The sequence below is a fragment of the Oncorhynchus tshawytscha genome, linkage group LG34 (assembly GCF_018296145.1).
Source record: "Oncorhynchus tshawytscha isolate Ot180627B linkage group LG34, Otsh_v2.0, whole genome shotgun sequence".
NCBI lineage: Eukaryota > Metazoa > Chordata > Actinopteri > Salmoniformes > Salmonidae > Oncorhynchus > Oncorhynchus tshawytscha.
The window spans coordinates 7406472-7424914 of NC_056462.1; the positions used below are offsets into that span (position 1 = coordinate 7406472).

The 18443-nt window shown below is 45.1% G+C and overlaps 2 protein-coding genes across 2 annotated transcripts; both read left to right on the forward strand.

The window, feature by feature from the left end:
* Window positions 1-1264: 1264 nt before the first annotated feature.
* LOC112231592 (PDZ and LIM domain protein 3) lies at window positions 1265-11977 on the forward strand. The gene is made up of 7 exons (XM_042312016.1): window positions 1265-1473; window positions 5256-5407; window positions 6079-6163; window positions 6448-6635; window positions 8475-8602; window positions 10024-10135; window positions 11587-11977. Exons 1-7 carry the CDS (start codon window positions 1381-1383, stop codon window positions 11774-11776), a joined length of 948 nt encoding a protein of 315 aa, XP_042167950.1. The 5' UTR covers window positions 1265-1380; the 3' UTR covers window positions 11777-11977.
* Window positions 11978-13328: 1351 nt separating this feature from the next.
* si:dkey-256e7.8 (coiled-coil domain-containing protein 110) lies at window positions 13329-18403 on the forward strand. Its single transcript, XM_024398253.2, has 4 exons — window positions 13329-13472; window positions 13799-13902; window positions 14157-15657; window positions 15771-18403. Exons 3-4 carry the CDS (start codon window positions 14187-14189, stop codon window positions 15860-15862), a joined length of 1563 nt encoding a protein of 520 aa, XP_024254021.1. The 5' UTR covers window positions 13329-13472; window positions 13799-13902; window positions 14157-14186; the 3' UTR covers window positions 15863-18403.
* The last annotated feature ends 40 nt before the right edge of the window (window positions 18404-18443 follow it).

The following is an 18443-nucleotide window of genomic DNA, read 5'->3' on the forward strand; positions in this document are numbered from 1 at the left end:
TATGTTTCGGCATAAATCGTCTCCATCAGAGCCTTCTGTTTAAACTGAGCTGTAGCGTTTGGGTATACGTCTTTTCTATTGGTAAACTGAAAGGTTAAAGTTCACTCTGCCCAATATGTATTGGACTGTATTGTTGGATCAAGACGATTTGAATTGTTCTATGTGAAGTAGGTACGTATTTGGAGACGTGTGTGTGTGCGTACGCTCCTTCTACATCCACACACCATCCCAGACATCCTTTATTTGTGTAGGAGTCAGCTCCTCCCTAAACCTGTCCCCATGGCAACTGTACAAACAAACCCGGACTGATCGGTCTTGAAGGAGGTGTATGTTAGCCGTTTCAGGAGATCGACACAGGGGAGAACAAACAACTTTTAATGTCAACATAATTGGCCATCCATTGTTTTCGTTGGCTTTCTTCATCCCCGTAGACATTATGGAAACAGACTTAATGCACAGAGGGCTGACAACTTGAATAGATTAGGCTGTCTTGCTTACTGTGCGTTAACGTTGTTATGCACATATACACATAAGAACTGCTTGTGTTTTTGACGGATGAGTTAGTTGCATTAGATGTTTTTGTAACGGTTTCAGCTAGGCGTGAGCGAGAGAAAGAAAAATAGAGAAAGCGAAACGTTCAGAACAGAGTGGAGATTGGTTCGTGTCCAGATCAGACATACAGAAGAAGAACGAGAGATCTCGAATTAAATGAAGAGAGCGAAGTGCCGCTCCAGATCAATAGGGCCTGGAATGCTGCTGCGCCTGGGGGACCTCCAGGGCCTGAGCAAGGAGCTGCGCCGGCAGACCAAATAAGGGCAGGAGCAGCTGGAGAGCCAGAGTGTGGAGGGGGTTCGGGCTCCAAGGCAACCCAGGGACAAGGAGAGACAAGTGGGCCGCCTGCTCACAGACACTGGCCTATCGCTGCTCTTCCTCTGGATGTTCATAGGCATACAGGTGGAGCAAGAGGACGAGACACTGCTGGAGAAGAATGACGCTACATGAGTTGGATGAGTGTAACGAGTATCATGTTCAGACACAGCGAAAGGGCTACTATGTCCGAGAAGGAGGTGGAAAGAGAGGGGGAGAGAGAGAGAGAGAGAGCGAGTCCAAACAGAAGTAAAGGAAAACAGGAGAAAGAGTTGCCAGCCAAAAGAGAAAAAGAACAGAGAGCGAGGGAGAGCTGCCTCTGGTCCTGAGTCGGGCCAATGACTTCACTCAGGGGGTGGGGTTTCCCCCCCACCCCTCTGCTAGTATAAAAGGGTACATGACTAAGTTGTCCCACTGCTCTGTTTATGAGAACCCTGCTGTGTTTGGGACACAAACACACACACACACACCAGTGTACTTCCAGCTACAGGGACAAGGGACAGAGAGGGGGACATGCCACTGGATGTTGTCCTGAACGGACCGGCCCCGTGGGGCTTCCGACTGACCGGGGGCAAGGACTTCAACCAGCCCCTCACCATCTCCAGGGTAAGAGCATGTGTACCTGATACTTTCAGACTGACAATGGGTGGGTGATTGTGTGTTTACAGTATGTGTTGTGTGCTCGAGCATCTTTGACCGGGCCTGGTGCTAGGTGTTTGTGTGGGTGAGGAGGCAGTCGTAGGGAGGTGTGTGTGTGTCCTACAGTGAACGCACACAGTCAGATATACAGTACTCAAGCGTTCCACCATTGTGTTCTGTGTGTAGAGGGTTATGTTGATCCGCTCTCTCTATGGTGTGTGTGTGTCTCTCTCCCCCCTCGCCCCTTTCTCTCTCTCACTGCCAGCATTCTTGGCTCACCTTCCCTTTACCCTCTTGTCTCAGTTAAGTAGCTGCGCTAGGATGAGAAACAGCATGGAAGAGCTCAGTGTATTAAACCTGACTGACTATGCAGTAATATTGCCAAAAAGGCTGCATCCCAAATGAAAACATATTCCCTATATAGTGACTAAGGCCCATAGGAATCTGGTAAAAAAAAAAAGAAGAAAAAAAAGTAGTGCACTATAGAGGGAATAGGAAGCAATTTGGACACGGTCGTTCCCTAACATAGAACAGCCCAGATACTTACAGGGAAAGATCATTGGATTGTGAATGTGTGTTCTGGGGATGTGTGTGTTAAAGCGTGATACAGCAGGGGTCTTTCCATGGGGTGGAAGGCTGGGGGAGCATCCTCTCTCTGACACACACACACACGCGCGCGCGTACACGCACACACCCGCGTTCCAGTAAATATCTGCAGCTTAGTTTGAAATAGCTGTTTGCATCATCTACTGACACACACACACACAGCAGCTGAATGAACACAGACGGCTGGGAATGGATTATGAGCTGGTGATCAAAGAGCAGTCTCCTGGCATCTAGGTTGAGTTATTCAGAGAACGCCCTCCATTTAGCTCAAGTCAAGACATTAAACTGTGTGTGTGTGTGTGGTCAGCAGCATCGTCACGTGTTTGTGTTAGCATTGTGTGTTTGTTTGTATGTGTGTCTGTTTGTCTCTGTGCGTGCGTATACGTTGGAGTTTTTAACGTTGGCACGGTGTGTGTGTTTGTGTATGTGTGTGCGCGTGTGTAACCATAGGAGTATCAGTAATCCCTGGCGTGTGTCTAAGTTTAGGGCTGACACCAGGGACGGAGGCTAAAAGTTACTGGGGAGGTCTGTGAATCACCGACCCTTGGGGGCCACTACACACCTGTTGTGTGAGCAGAGAACCGCAAGCTGAAGGAGAGGAGGGAGGGAGGGACAAACACTGGGGTCTCTGCCATGATGTCAGACAAGTGTTTATTATCAAACAACGTTTCAAAGGCACTGCAGGTAGATGATGCCCCTAACTACAGATCTAGGGTCAGATTACCCGATCCCCAAGCGTAACCTTGACCATCAGGGGGATGAAGTACAGTCTGAGTCAGTTTCAGTCACTTTTCCCCCCTCCCGCTGATTGATTTCAATCTCCTCACATACCCTTGACCCTGTCCGTGTGTCACGTGTCCCTTCACAATCCACCCACTAGACACGCTCGCATCACTTTACTCCCAACCTCTCACAGAGCAGCCGTTGATCAAAGCTTTTTAATTAAACCTCTCTACGTGGTTTTATCAGCTCTCCTTCGAAGGGCTGCTCACTTGTACTGAGATTTAGCCCCTGCCACATTTCCGCTCCCTCGCAGAGCTTGAACCCTGACCTTCGACCTTGTCTCAACCTCGTCTTCCCGGGCCATTTTGGGTCAAAAAACCTCCCCTTCTTCAAAACAACAATCTCCAGGACGGACGACAAGTGGCGTTTTAAATTAGACGGACACAGACGAGTGGTGTTTAAATTGGCTGCGGCCGTGCATTTTTGGCTGGGACCGGAAGCTGAGTAGGGAAGAAACTTTGGGCTAGTGTTCAGTAGTGTGTGTACAGCATAGCAAAATTGAAATGAGTCATGGTAGTAGCTCCCTGTTTCAAATCGTTGCTTTCTCCCTCCTGAACACAACCCAAGTGTCCATCCATGCAGGAAACTTCTGGCGCTAACCCTTCAATGTTTGCTGATCTGAAGAGGGGGGTAGGTTCCAGTGTAGTGGAGGAGCTTCCGCCATATAAGGGTTAGGGAGCGATTTGTGACTGACTGTTGGAATGGATAGGAGAGTAGTAAAAAGGATGCACATCACAGGGAGATGCAGATGGTTGATTTGGAAAAAGCCAAAGTTTCAAATGTTCATCCTGGGTTATTTCTAGGCCTATGAGTTAAGAGCGAGAGAGCGCACGAGAGAGAGAGAGGGAGCACGAGCTCAAATACCAGCGAGGGCAAGGCACTTTATACAGAGAGAGAGGTTTACCTCCTGACTTTATACACAGAGAGGTTTCGACAGTGTACTTTGGAGGCCAGGACACTGTCAAGTAGACAGGCTCCTAAAACAAACTGCAAACTCTGCAACAAAATCTACTTTTGAGTTGGAGTTTTGATATTGCTTTTCATTTGTATGAACATACAGAGCATATTGTTGTGGGTTGTTGTGCACAAAATGCAGCAACCCTATCAACAAAATTGGGTCGTCAAAACATTGCCATATGGTCATTTCATGAACAACCTTCTCCCAATCTATATGCAAAGGTGTGTTAGGAGGAAATAGAATCATGCAAATCTATGCTTTTATTAGAGGTTCTATCGACCAGAAGTGGTTAAAAGTGGTCTACCTCACTAGAAGTGGGCCTACAGTTAACCTAACGTAACAATTAGGCCCAAAGAGATTTGTTCAACTACAGTCAGTCACATAGATGATGAGGTGGTGCTGATATAGAGCAGGCCAACCTAACTACAGACAGATGATGAGGTGGTGCTGATATACAGCAGACCAACCTAACTACAGACCGATGATGATGTGGCACTGATATACAGCACACCAACCTAACTACAGACAGATGACGAGGTGGCACTGATATACAGCAGACCAACCTAACTTGTGTTCATTCATTATGTATACATAGGACAGCACATGCCTTTTGAAGTGCCATTTGATTATGATGAAGAAAGAGTGCAAGATGGAGGGAGAAGAAGGGAGTGTTAGAGAATAAGAGAGGTGGAGTGTGAGACAGAAATAGGGAGAGAGATGAGGGAGGGAGGGGACAAGGGAGGAAGGGGGTGAGATGGAGATGGCATGCTTGTGTGGTGAGGTAAGAAGGATATCCCCATGTTGTTTGTGTGACTACGGAACCAGACAAATATGGCACACATTTCTGCCTGGCTATTAGTAGATTCTTAACAGCAGCATGCACCTGCTCCTTACTGATCTCTCTCTCCCTCTCCTCTCTCTGTCTCCATCTCTCTCTCCCTCTCCTCTCTCTGTCTCCATCTCTCTCTCCGTCTGAATGATCGGGTTTTATAAGTCATACAGAGTTACATACGGGAGAGCATCGTAAAACCATACCTTGGCAGCAGCCAGGGTTCTCACTTCAAGCTCTCTCCTTTCTTTCTTTCCTTCTTTCTTTCCTTCTTTCCTTCTTTCCTTCTTTCCTTCTTTCCTTCTTTCTTTCTTTCTTTCTTTCCATCTCCCTCTCCCTCATTCTCTCAGTTCAGTTCACTTTCTAAGTAGGAAAAGTGAAGACATTGGCTTACTTCACAAAAGTAAACGAAGACAACACTAATAACAGCAACCATTATAATAACAGCAACCATTATAATAACAGCAACCATTATAATAACAGCAACTGTTATATTATAAATATTTGTGATAATGGAATTGATAATGATCAATCTTATGTGTCACCACTCTCGTTCTCTCTCTCTCTGGGCAGATCACTCCGGGCAGTAAGGCGGCGGTGGCCAACCTGTGTCCTGGTGATGTCATCCTGGCCATCGAGGGCGTCCTGGCGGAGGACATGATGCACTGTGAGGCTCAGAACAAGATCAAAGACGCCATCTACCAGCTCGTCCTCACCGTCCAGAGGTCACACTACTCACATGCACACACAGGAATGCACACATGGATATTAGTCATCTCACATAAACACATACACACACATACATACACGTACGCCAAAACACACACGCCTCTCACATAAAAGCACACACCATTCAATTGAGACAGGTGTACAAACATCACTGACACAAGTGACTACCAATGAAGTAAACAAACTGTCACTGGTTCGGTGTATCCTATGACACACATAGCTAGTCAAACACACATTCATGTTGGACTAACTACAGAACTTACTTGATGAATCCCCAAGATATCTTTTAACACACACGTAGAACGTTCCGTCTTATGTAGAATGTTCCAGAGCTGGCAAAAGACGAGCTCTCGCATTCCTGTTCTTTGATTTCATACCCACCAACGCCAAGAAAGGAGCTACACACACCCACTCTCTAATACAGACACACATGTACACGCCCACGCACATACTCACACAAATACTCTCTCATACACACACACACACTTTTATACTGTTCACACACAGGAAGTCTATAAAGTTGGGTTTGATTTATGAGTGCTCAGCGCACCGTGGCCCAGCCGCCATGTAAACTGGTGTTTTGACTGTGGTCAGAATCCTTTCACCTGCGGCCCGAGGGAGTTGACCGTGAGCTCTTGTTTGATTGTGACCCGATTCTTGTTCCCAGACCAGAAACCAGGCTATGGTCGCCTCAAGTCACGGAAGATGGGAAAGCCAACCCGTTTAAAATCAACTTGGAGGCTGAGCAGCAGGTGAGAGAGAGAAAGACTGTGTGTGCGTGAGTATATGTGTGTGTACCTGTATAGCTTGTATGTATTTGTTTGTTTTAGTTGTCTATATATATTTGTGTCTACGCCTGTTGGTGTTTGTGTGTGTAATTACACATTTCCAACTAGAAAACAAAGTCAGACAACATCACATAAGGCCTCCTTGTCTTTTTATCTCTCTCTCTCTCTCTCTCTCTCTCTCTCTCTCTCTCTCTCTCTCTCTCTCTCTCTCTCTCTCTCTCTCTCTCTCGCTCTCGCTCTCCTTTCAGGAGTTCAAACCCATTGGTACGGGTCACAATCGCAAGGCCCAGCCCTTTATAGCTGCCGCTAACATCGACGACCATCGTCAGGTGGTGAGCACAGCCTACAACACCCCCATAGGCCTCTACTCCTCAGGCAACATCCAGGACGCCATGCACGGACAGATGAGGGGCCTGGTCCAGGACAAGCCAGAGGGGTGAGTTGGCTGGCTGGGTGGGTGAGATAGTCGGTGGGTTGATGGGTGGTTGGGTGTCTGTCTGCCTGCCTTCCTGCTTGCTTGCTTTCAATCTGTCGTCATGGTGATATCAGTAAGCTATATAAGCTTCCGCTGTCGTCTTCTATGAAAGCCTCTGTTCGTTTGTTTCTGCCAGAGTTTGGTTACTGTAGCTAGCGCTATTCCGAAACACATACAGTGCATTCGGAAAGTATTCAGACCCCTTTGACTTTAATCAACACAACAGTTTTCAGCTGTGCTAACATAATTGCGAAAGTGTTGTCTAATGATCAATTAGCCTTTAAAATGATAAACTGGGATTAGCTAACACAACGTGCCATTGGAACACATAAGTGATGGTTGCTGATAATGGGCCTCTGTACGCCTATGTAGATATTCCATTAAGAATCAGCCATTTCCAGCTATAATAGTCATTTACAACATTAACAAAATCTACACTGTATTTCTGATCAATTTGATGTTATTTTAATGGACAAAAAAATGTGCTTTTCTTTCAAAAACAAGGACATTTCTAAGTGACCCCAAACTTTTGAACGATAGTGTATGTGTAAAAAAAAAAAAAGGTCCACCATCCAAAGGACATCTGGCCAACTTGACACAACTGTGGGAAGCATTGGTGTCAACATGGGCCAGCATCCCTGTGGAACGCTTTGAACACCTTGTAGAGTCCATGCCCGATGAATTGAGGCTATCCCCCCCAGTTTATAGTAACAATAAGGCACCTCGGGGTTTGCGTTGCGTCATTCTTAAGAACAGCCCTGGCCGTGGTATATTGGCCATATACCACAAATCCCTGAGGTGCCTTATTGCTTAAATATAGCATATTCAATCCATGTTTAGTATCATAGGCCTGTTGATCTGTTTCAGAAAACTCTGATTAGATGACTTGGTGTTCTGGGTATGGACGGTGACTATAAAAAGAGTTGTGTATACGAAAGGCGTCTGCACACTCACGCTTCATCACCTCTAACCTCCTCTCTCCATTCTCCTCCCGTCCATTCTTCCGCTCTGTTTTTCCCTCTCTTCACTTCCTTTTACGGATGTCTGCTGGTTGCCTGTGTTATGTGTGTCTCTGTCGGACCTGGGTTCAAATACTATTTGAAATATTTCAAATACTTTGAGAGCTTGCTCTAGCCTGCCTGGAGTACCACATGGGTAGGGTTTTGCCATTTTGGGACTACTTTATTGGTCCATTAAGCCAGGCAAGCTCAATAAAGCACTGATAATGTATTTGGAAATTATTTTAAGTAGTATTTGACCCCAGGTCTGGTCTCTGTAATGTCTGGCGAGCCTCCTTTTGCCTGATGCGGCCTACGATAGCCAAAAGCCTCAGGGCCCTGTAGTGAGAGTGCCCCAGCTGGCAGGCATCATTTCCCTCCGTGACTTACAGCCCGTCCCTAAACCTGGAGCTGGGGGGGTCCGGACCCCCAGGCCTCAATTACGACTCTGATGTTAAATCTGACATGGAGGATAGTGTTGTTATGACTACACTGGTGTCTGCTGGGCTCGATGAACAGTGCTTTCCATGGTAGCCGCAGATCTCGGATGGAATAGGTGCAGTCGATGTCAATTAAGGCAGCCCCCTTGCACCTCTCTGATTCAGACGGGTTGGGTTAAAAGTGGAAGACACATTTCAGTTCAATGCATTCCGTTGTACAACTGACTAGGTTTCCCCCTTTTTTTCATCTCCACAAAATGTGGGATATTTGTGTGTGTGTTTGAGTGTGTGCCGCATCTGTTATTAATACTCACCTCTGTCTGTATTTTTGCTCGTGTGTGTGTGTGTTTCCGTCTCTGTAGTAGCAAGACGCTGAGCTCCATCGAGGAGTCTGATGTGTACCGCATGCTCCTGAAAGACCAGGAGGAGCCCCAGGAGCCCCGGCAATCCGGTTCCTTCAAGGCCCTGCAGGACTTCGTCGACAGCGACGGTCAGTTCTCCACTAAGTATCTTCTCTTTCATTATGGTATGGGTGTTTCATTATGGTATGGGTGTTTCATTATGGTATGGGTGGGTAATGATATCATCATTCAGTGTCGATTCCAGGCTATAATGCTGCAGTCCCGCACTCAAGAAGAGCTTCACGGTTGCATAAAATAATGTATTATTTCTTAATGAGACATATCAAGGACTAACCTGTTGGTGTTGAAGCCGTCATCAGTGTGACTGATGAAACGCCCATACCATAATGAAACGCCCATACCATAATGAAACACCCATACCATAATGAAACACCCATACCACAATGAAACACCCATACCATAATGAAACACCCATACCATAATGAAACACCCATACCATAATGAAACACCCATACCATAATGAAACACCCATACCACAATGAAACACCCATCTCTCCCACTCACACACTTCAGGACCTATAGTTGAATTAAAACCTCTAGCTATCAACATGGCATACATTTTGACCCCAAGAAAAAACTATTGGAAAGAGCCACAACCAAATGGAAGATATGATTTGAAATTAGTATTTTGTTGTCCATTAATTTTATAAGGCAAAGCAGAAGGAGCTCGTATAGAATGCACTTTGTTCTGATCTTGGAAAGTGGGTATATAAGGAGTAAACTCTATATACAAATGAATTAGTAGGGGAACAGATTACATGTCTAGGCTTTGGTTCAGCAGGCTAACATGGTCAGCTTGAGTGGTACTGATGACCCAGGCTTGATATCTTTACTTGTGTTGCTTTACTTGTGTTGCTTTGGGTTTTAAAAATGTGCTATATAAGGCCTATGAACAAAAATATAAACGCAAGGTGTAAGGTGTTGGTCCCATGTTTCATGAGCTGAAATAAAAGATCCCAGACACTTTCCATACGCACAAAAAACGTATGTCTCTCAAATTCTGTGCTAAGGTGTCATCATCAATATACTGTGCTAAGGTGTCATCATCAATATACTGTGCTATGGTGTCATCATCAATATACTGTGCTAAGGTGTCATCATCAATATACTGTGCTATGGTGTCATCATCAATATACTGTGCTATGGTGACATCATCAATATACTGTGCTATGGTGTCATCATCAATATACTGTGCTAAGGTGTCATCATCAATATACTGTGCTAAGGTGTCATCATCAATATACTGTGCTATGGTGTCATCATATTTGTGACATCATATATGTCTCTAATGCTCGGCTCCCTTTTGTATTTCAATATTAAAATAATTGAATATACTCCATGTACAGTATGCTCCTAATTTGTATAATTAGTTTGTGACTTGTATTCTTTGTCACAAGTGGTAACCTATTCCCTATGTATTGACCTGCTCGAAGTAGTGCACTATATAGGGAATAGGGTACCAATAGTGTGTGTCCCATGTGTTGTCCAGGCACTCGCCCCATGGTGACGAGGACAGTGAGAGCGCCCATGACTAAGCCACCGCCGCCCACAGGAAACCTGCAGAAACTGCCCATGTGTGACAAGTGTGGAAACGGCATTGTGTGAGTACTTCGCGAGACAAAGCTGCTCTGAGAATGTCATATAAAAAGTTGGTATTGAGTTGCACCCATTTCTTTCAGTACTTATTAAAAGAAGAGCTACAGCCTGAAAATCCAGAACCTGTTTGGAGATAACATTACACTCCTTTTATTCTGTGTCATTGCCAAGGACAGGAGGCTGCTGAGGGGAGGATGGCTCGTAATAACGGTCGGAACGTTTGATGTCTTTGATACCATTCCACCAAATCCGCTCCGGCCGTTACCACGAGCCAGTCCTCTCCAATTAAGGTGCCATCAACCTCCTGTGTTACCAAACAGTATCTTTCTTCTACAGAGAGTTTGCTTAGTTGGGTTAACCATCTGTGTTTGGTCAGACAAAGAGTGGCAAGGAGTTTAATGATATAGCAGAAACAAACTGCTACCCAGGCCAGAAGAGTTACACCTAAAAAGTTCTGCCAGAAACTAGTCGCCTCTTGAAGGTCCATTGCAGGCTGTTTTTCAGCTCGTTATCAAAACATTTCTGGGCAACAATTAAGTACCTTACTGTGATTTGTTATCGATTGAAATAGTCATAATAAACTATTAGTAAAGAATTTCTCAAGCAATCATTTTGTTAGGACTGTCTGGGAGTGGTCTGATTGGGAGGGGCAAACTGAGAACTAGCTGTTATTGGCAGAGAGGTTTGGAAAAACCCAGCCAAAACTCCATCCCACTGAAACAGGCTGAAAATGTCAGGCAGTCTTTTTTTAAACAGCTCTTACATTGAAAGGGCAATATCATAATGTTCACACAATTTGACAGTATTGTTCCAATCTCTTAGTATAGAAATGTATGTAAAACACAGAAAAATCACATTTTAACTGCACTGGGCCTTTAAAGGGGAAGTTGGAATTTGAGGTTATACTTTTGAATATTTCTAACATGTTTCTACCAGATCTTTAGACTAAAGACTGGCATATGAGAAATATGTATGAGAAAACATGTTATCAGGTGAGAAGCAACGTAGCTGACAACAATGTACACTGAGAACACCTGCTCTTTCTGTGACAGGCTGACCAGGTGAATCCAGGTGAAAGCTATAATCCCTCATTGATGTCACTTGTTAAATTCACTTCAATCGGTGTAGACGAAGGGGAGGAGACAGATTAAAGAAAGATTTTTAAGCCTTGAAACAATTGAGACATGGATTCTGAATGTTTGCCATTCAGAGGGTGAATGGGCAAGACAACAGATTTAGGTGCCTTTGAACGGGGTATGGTAGTAGGTGCCAGGTGCACCGGTTTGAGTGTGTCAAGAACTGCAACGCTGCTGGGATTTTCACTCAACAGTTTCCCGTGTGTATCATGGATGGTCAAGCACCCAAAGAACATCCAGCAAACTTGGGGGAGGGAGGGGGTCAGCTTCAGCGGTAACTTCAGCCTGCTCCTGTTGTTAACTCTGTTGTTCTCCTATAGGGGCACAGTGGTGAAAGCGAGGGACAAGTTCCGTCACCCTGGCTGCTTCGTGTGCACCGACTGTGACGTCAACCTTAAACAGAAGGGCTACTTCTTCGTGGAGGGCCAACTGTACTGCGAGACCCACGCTCGTGCCCGGACAAGACCCCCGGAGGGCCATGACCTTATCACCACTTTCCCCTCAGCATAGGACCCTTCTCACGCACACACCCACGCACCAGCCTAAAAACTCTGTCTGCCAGTGAGGCACCTTTTGATTGTAACTGTTTGTGTCTGTGTTCTCAATTGTCTGTATGCTCTGTTTTGCACAAATCCTGAGAGTGCATTTGTTTGTGAATACACTTACATGTATACTACTCTCTTCCTTCAAATAAAGGGGGTTTTGACTCCATGTTGTGGAAATGCCTCATATGTTCTTTCTGTCTGACTGACAGGCAGACACACTAGATGAAGTGCTGGCACGTCACAGTGGCACAGAGGGCACTGAGAGCCCCTCAAGGGGGGCTGTGAATGTGTCACCTTCCCCAGGTCAGTTGCGCTTCCTCACGGGGTGTCACGGTGGGCATAAAGGGTACTGACTGTTTACGATCTGGGATTTGGCGTCCAGCCAGACGGTGAGCCCCAGTGAATGTGTTGTAAGGTCAGCAAGTGTTTGGGAGACAGCTGAAAGGGATGAACGCGAGGACGGACAACTGTGATTAGACCAAAACGAATTAAAAAAAAAAAAAAAATTAAGTTACATGTCTTCTGTTGGTTGAGCTTGTCATACACCTACTATGTGCATGAGCGGATCATTATGAGAATGTGAGGAGTCGTGTCACTGAAGTGAACCTAATTAATGTCGCTAGCTTGCATTATTTCAACCTTTATCCCGAAGAGACTATACTTTCCCCTAGTGTTCAGTAGCCATCCCAACAGCTGTGTGGGTGAAGAAATGAATGGATATGAAGTAGTAGTCTGAAAATGTACACATCCAGGACTAACATATCTTAAGTCACAATAACAGTCAATGACATTTTGTTTTGCGTGCTCTTTTCAAAAAAGTTAACTAAGAGAGGTGTTATGAGGTAAGTCGACAGTGATGTAGCCTGTATCCCTCCACCAGTTGTGAGAGGCCTATAAAACCGGCCCTGGCTCCAATAATAACCCAAAGACCCCAGCTAAATAATGTACCATCGGCCCAGTGAATCAGACACGGATACATTTTCTTTCTCTGAATACTGTGTCTTGTGTGACTTTTGTAGGTCACTTTTCAGTTCCCACACATTTCGATGGGCTCAAGTGTCACGTCCCTTTTTTTCTAGATGGGGCAAAACATCACAGACATTTGACAGGGTGAGATCACAGGTAAGTTGATCCCGTTGGCTATAACCGTAAAAGGGTACCTTGGCATGAGTCTGTAAAACAACATGGCATAAGGGTGAGAAGTGTTGGCACAAGATACAACAGCCCAGTTATCCATGAAACGTTGTAAACAGGCCTATAATAGGCCTACGATAGAACAATATCTCATTTGAAGCATACAGATATTTCTTAAGAAGAGACTAAGCATATGTATAGATTAGACATGACTTGTTAAAATTGCAAAAGGTTCAGTCTCAAAAGGCTCACAAACCCCCCCAAAATTGAGGGGTGTGAAATAACTTGATGCTAAACTTCGTGCTCCCTAGTAAATCATTGCGTAATGTTACCATGTTAATCGGAATTCTAATTTCCCTCCAATTCTATCCGCACTCTGATTGGAACCAGAACGCTGGTTACCATGGTAACACTACGCTATGATTTATTGGGGAGCACGAAGTTTAGCAAGTCTTAACTAATGAGCTACGATTATTAATTAGTAGTTTGAACGTGTCATGTTCAAGCAAACAGAGTTTCTGCAGAGGGTAAGTTATTATTTGTTTACTTTTTGACGACGTTTTACTATAACGTTTTACTATAACTAATTACCTAGCAAACAACGCCTGTCTTTGACTAGCTACAGTAGCTAGCTAAGTGAGTTATTTAGTTAGCTAACTTTAGCTACGTTAGCTAGCTACAGTCACCTTGTAGCTGGCTTTTTAACCCATTAATGTTGATAGCCTTGAGTCTTAACATGAGAGGTCTAGCTGGAACATTAGCTAAACTATCCTAAATTAAATGGCATGTAATCCCTGCTCATTCATGTTTTAGGTTACTGTCAATGACTAATATTAGCCCCATTCCTGTTCAGGGACCAAACGTGTTGTCATCTAGCCATCACCCCAGAGAGCATCAGCAGCTTGAGAAGGCTCCTGCACACCTGAGGCCCCTCTGTCTCCAAGAGAAGGCAACAAGGTTGAATGTTAATAATGAAGACATACCATGTCCTGCATTTAAGCTAGGCATTTTTATGTTATGACGTTGTTTGATGATAGTTACAAAGAATATAGCCTAGGCTTTCATTATGAAATACGTCAAGTGTTCCATATGCTAAGTCTACTTGTTGGAGAGTAGGCTAATTGGCTGCTGAATATCTATGTACAAATCTGCATTAAAACCCACGATAAAATTGTATTATTGACCTCACTCATTCCTTGCACTCATTTCAGGTTGAGTGGCGCACACTGGTTTCACAGCACATGGAGATAACACGGCCTCTTCATAATTGTAACAGCAAATCAGGGATATCTTCAGAAAAGTTGAACAATGTTTCATTGATGAAAGAAACAAATGAATCAGAGACGCGTAGAGCATCCTACAGGCATTCACCGACGGCGTTCGACTCTGCCTGCTCCCCAAGACGCAGTGGCTCAGGAGACCGGGCTCTCGTGACAAACTATAAATCTGAGATGATAGTCGATTTGGAGAATACGGTGGACAGACTGAAAAACGCTCTGGTGTCACTGGGGGAGGACAACCTGAGCCTCAACAAGAAGATAAGAGAAAACAAGGCGGAAGACTGCCCATCTTTGGCCAATCACAATGTCTTAAGCTCAACAAGTGGCAACAATTCACAGGAAATGGCTGGTGATCACAGTCCCACCTCCAAACTCAATACTCACACTGTCACTTTCAAGATTGCCAAAACATACCCAGAAAGTCAGAGGCAAGATGCACCATCCAAGATAGAGGAGACTAGGATGAGAGCGATGCTCAAAATGGAGAGCCTATCCTTGGAGGACAGGTGCGTTTACTTGGAGAAGGAGAAACAGGACTTGCGGAGGAAGCTGCGGAAGACGGAGGACTACTGCAAGGAGTGCGTCTGCGAGCTCAAGAGGATCCTTCCAAAGTACGAGGACCTCAAAGCCTTGAATAAAACCCTGGATAAGTGCAACAAGCAGCAGGCCGCAGAGAACCGCAGACTTGTCAACGCTCTTGAGGCCGAGAGCCAGGCAAGAGAGAGATCCAGGGATCCCAGCCTGGCTCGGGAGCCCAAAGAAGGGGATGGTGACAACCGGGTGTGGGTTCAACTGGAGAGGGCCAACGATCGCTGCACCCAGCTCACCCAGGAGAAGGGGCAGTTGGAAGACCGAATGGCCTCGCTGGCAAGGGAGGTCAGCCGGCTCACGAACGAGCTGGATATGAGCTGGGCCGAACTCCATCGGCTAGGGGCCAGGTGTAGAAGCTCCCTTGAGGGGAGCACGACTAGGGACGGCAGCCCTCTGGCCTCGTCGGGCAACAAACACCTGGCCGAACGCATCCTAGACAGTGTGGGGAAAGAGCGCAATGCCCTGTCGGGCTCCGTGGCCCATCTCAAAGAGGAGAACAAGACACTTCGAGAGAACCTCAAGCAGAGCGTCAAGAGGGGTGAGGAGGCAGAGGGCGGAGCCAAGCAGCTGAGGGAATTGCAGGCCATATTAGAAAGCTGCCTGCTCACGGTGCAGCAGGAGAAAGACCTGCTAACGCTGGAGGTGCGGCAGCTCCACCAGGAGTACATTGATCTCAGCAGTAGCATCTCGCTGCAGCTGAGAGAGAGGAGCCCCGTCACCACTGCCAGGATATTAGCAGGGTCACAAGAGGTGATTGATGATGGAGCCAGGCAGCAAGAGAGTCCAAGGCAGCCTCTGAACAGTAGCCCTATTACCAGAGAAATGCTGGATTGGCCTGTAGGTAAGGTTAAAAGCTAACAGAAGATGAACATTTTAAAAGTAGAGACATCACCACTAGTCGTCCTGGAGCTCATAATTTGAATGACTTTCTTTCTTTTTCTTTGGACTGTGTAGGCGGAGAGGCAATTGACCATATAAGGAAGCGTTTCGAGGAGGAGGAGCAGAGAGCCCAGAGGTACAAAAACATCATCAATCAGAATGAATGAGGCTGTAGCTGGATCAGTCAGCCAGGCAGACTGGGTGTTGACCTCTACCTCCCGTACCACGACCTGTGTGACAGAGGAGTCCGGAGGAGTCAAACATACTGTAGCTTACCGTAGAGCGCTCTGCACCACTTTACCAACAATATGCCCGTCACAGTCATGTACCATATGCACTGTATAGATTTGAATTCCCTGATTATATTATGCTTTTCAAATGATTTTGTCAGTGTTATCATTTCTGATGTTATTTACTTGAGAATTGGAGCTACTGTAGATAACTGGCATATCAAGGCTTGGGACGATGCCAGTATTACCATACTCGTTAGTAATGTTGCAAGGAAACAAAACATGAAGTGGATTTCACTTCTTTAGGAAAACCGCTTTGATGTTGGAAACAAACATTATGTTGTCATCCAGAGTCACATGTATTTATTTTCCAAGCTATAGCACATAAACCTGTTATATATAACATTTTTTAAAGGACCAAAGAGTTTGGTCTGCTTCGTGTTTTCATTTCTGTCATGGGGAAAAAATATTGTGATAGCGGTCAAAGGCACTGCATCTCGGTGCAAGAGGCGTCACTACAGTCCCTGGTTCAAATCCAGGCCGAATCACATCCGGCCGTGATTGGGAGTCCCGTAGGGCGGTGCACAATTGGCCCAGCGTCGTCTGGGTTTGACCGGGGTAGGCAGTCATTGTAAATAAGAATTTGTTCTTAACTGACTTGCCGAGTTAAATTTTAAAAATCATCCCGGCCCTATTTGTCATCACATGCCCCATGTAGTTTCATTTGGAGAAGGTCTGGATATTTTTGGACAGTAGGGGGAGCTGTTGTATCATTCATGAGACACCTCTCTATTAGGATCTATTAGACCTCAACAGCCAAAAGGTTTAACCAAAAGGGGTCATCACAGTTTATGTTGGTAGTATGTAGTCTGCTGTATGCATCATTCATTCTAACATGTCTAATCAACATCCACTGGGCATTACAATCCAGTTGGTGAGGTGTTATATTTGATTCCCTTGTTTATAGGCAGGCCTAGTATTATAGTGTTTGCTATTTTGCACCCAAAGACCCAATAAGTCAGATGGAAACCCACCATTTTGAGTTAACACTTCATTTGGATAATCCATCTGTAGATGCTCTATAGACTATCTACTAACCCTAACCGTAACCCTTACACTAACCGAAACAACCCTTACCGTGGCAAGCAGTTGCTTATCAACAGATAGTATAACGATCTGCAGAGATTCTACAGATGGACTATCTGTATTATCCTAATAAGGTGTGACCCCTTTTGACTCCTTATGGCAGATGAGCACATTAGGATTCTGTATACCCCGCTAGCCATGCTAATCATTGGATGGCTTTTGTGGGACTATATGACTCACATCTCAGCGTGTCTTGAGGCTTTCATTCTTGTCCGTTACCCATCTGTCTGGCAGTAAGAGTTGTTGTGTTGCATTGTTGTCATCAGGCCACTTATGCTTAGCTACTCCTGCCAACTTTAGTCTATTTAGTCATTTCAGGAAGAAAGAACCCCATTCTTTGACAGAATCAATACATATTTCTTTGTCTCCCCCCGAAAACATGTTTTACTTTCTGACTTGTCCGATACCCATTTGTCTGGCAGAAAGAAAGATGTATTGCATTGTCATCAGGCCACTTATCCTGAGCAACTTTAGTCTATTGAGTAATTTCACAAAGTAAAAACTCCATCGTTTGACAGAATCAATACTTTTTTGTTATGTGTCCCGGGAAACATATTTTTGACCTCATGACATTCTCTCACTGATACCTCACTGATGTAACTGCTGCAGTCATTTCATGCTACAGTCAGCATGTGAGTCATTAAATAATTCTTTAATGTCTATCTGTCGTAAGAAAATATTATATGGGCATTTGATATTGATTCTGTTTCACAAATACTCATACGAGCCTATAACTCCCATTCTGTCAATGGATTCATAGACTTTGACTTCAAAATGCTAGATGGATGGAAAGCCACTGCTTGCATCCTAATGTGATTCCGTAGTGAACACAGACAGTATCAAAGGGAAAATGACATGCGTTTTAAACCACATTGCTCATGTCCTTCAGACTTGATTTAGACCGGGGGCAGCCCGGTCTAGCCCCCCCCCCACGGGCTCCGCTCTCTGTAAGCCGCAGGTCAATAACTTTCGACAGCCTGATAAACCATTATTGGCTTACGTGCTGAATGGTCCATGAATGAGTTACTAAAAACAGAGGCATTGAACCAATCCCCGCCACACAACCGCAGTGATGGGCTAAGAAACAGGAAGAAAGGACAGCCTCTTAAATGATCCAGAAATATAGTGAGGACATACTCTAGCGGTAATGAGACTGTTTGCTGCAACCAAAGGCGAGGGAGGGGTTCCGGATCTGTCGTGGACTGTCTAATAATATAGCGTATATATAATTGTGCCAGAGTTGCAATATACAGAGTGTACAAAACATTAGGAACATCCTAGTATTACGTTGCACCCCCTTTTGCCCTTAGAACAGTCTCAATTTGTCGGGGCATGGACTCTACAGGGTGTCGAAAGCATTCCACAGGGATGC

What these genes read in the sequence shown, in the direction of transcription:
- LOC112231592 (XM_042312016.1), top strand. Translation starts at nt 1,381, where the DNA reads ATGCCACTGGATGTTGTCCTGAACGGACCGGCCCCGTGGGGCTTCCGA. An exon ending in ACTTGGAGGCTGAGCAGCAG is followed by an intron (nt 6,164 to 6,447) that starts GTGAGAGAGAGA and finishes CTCTCCTTTCAG; the next exon opens with GAGTTCAAACCCATTGGTAC. An exon ending in GGACTTCGTCGACAGCGACG is followed by an intron (nt 8,603 to 10,023) that starts GTCAGTTCTCCA and finishes TGTGTTGTCCAG; the next exon opens with GCACTCGCCCCATGGTGACG.
- si:dkey-256e7.8 (XM_024398253.2), top strand. Translation starts at nt 14,187, where the DNA reads ATGGAGATAACACGGCCTCTTCATAATTGTAACAGCAAATCAGGGATA. An exon ending in AATGCTGGATTGGCCTGTAG is followed by an intron (nt 15,658 to 15,770) that starts GTAAGGTTAAAA and finishes TGGACTGTGTAG; the next exon opens with GCGGAGAGGCAATTGACCAT.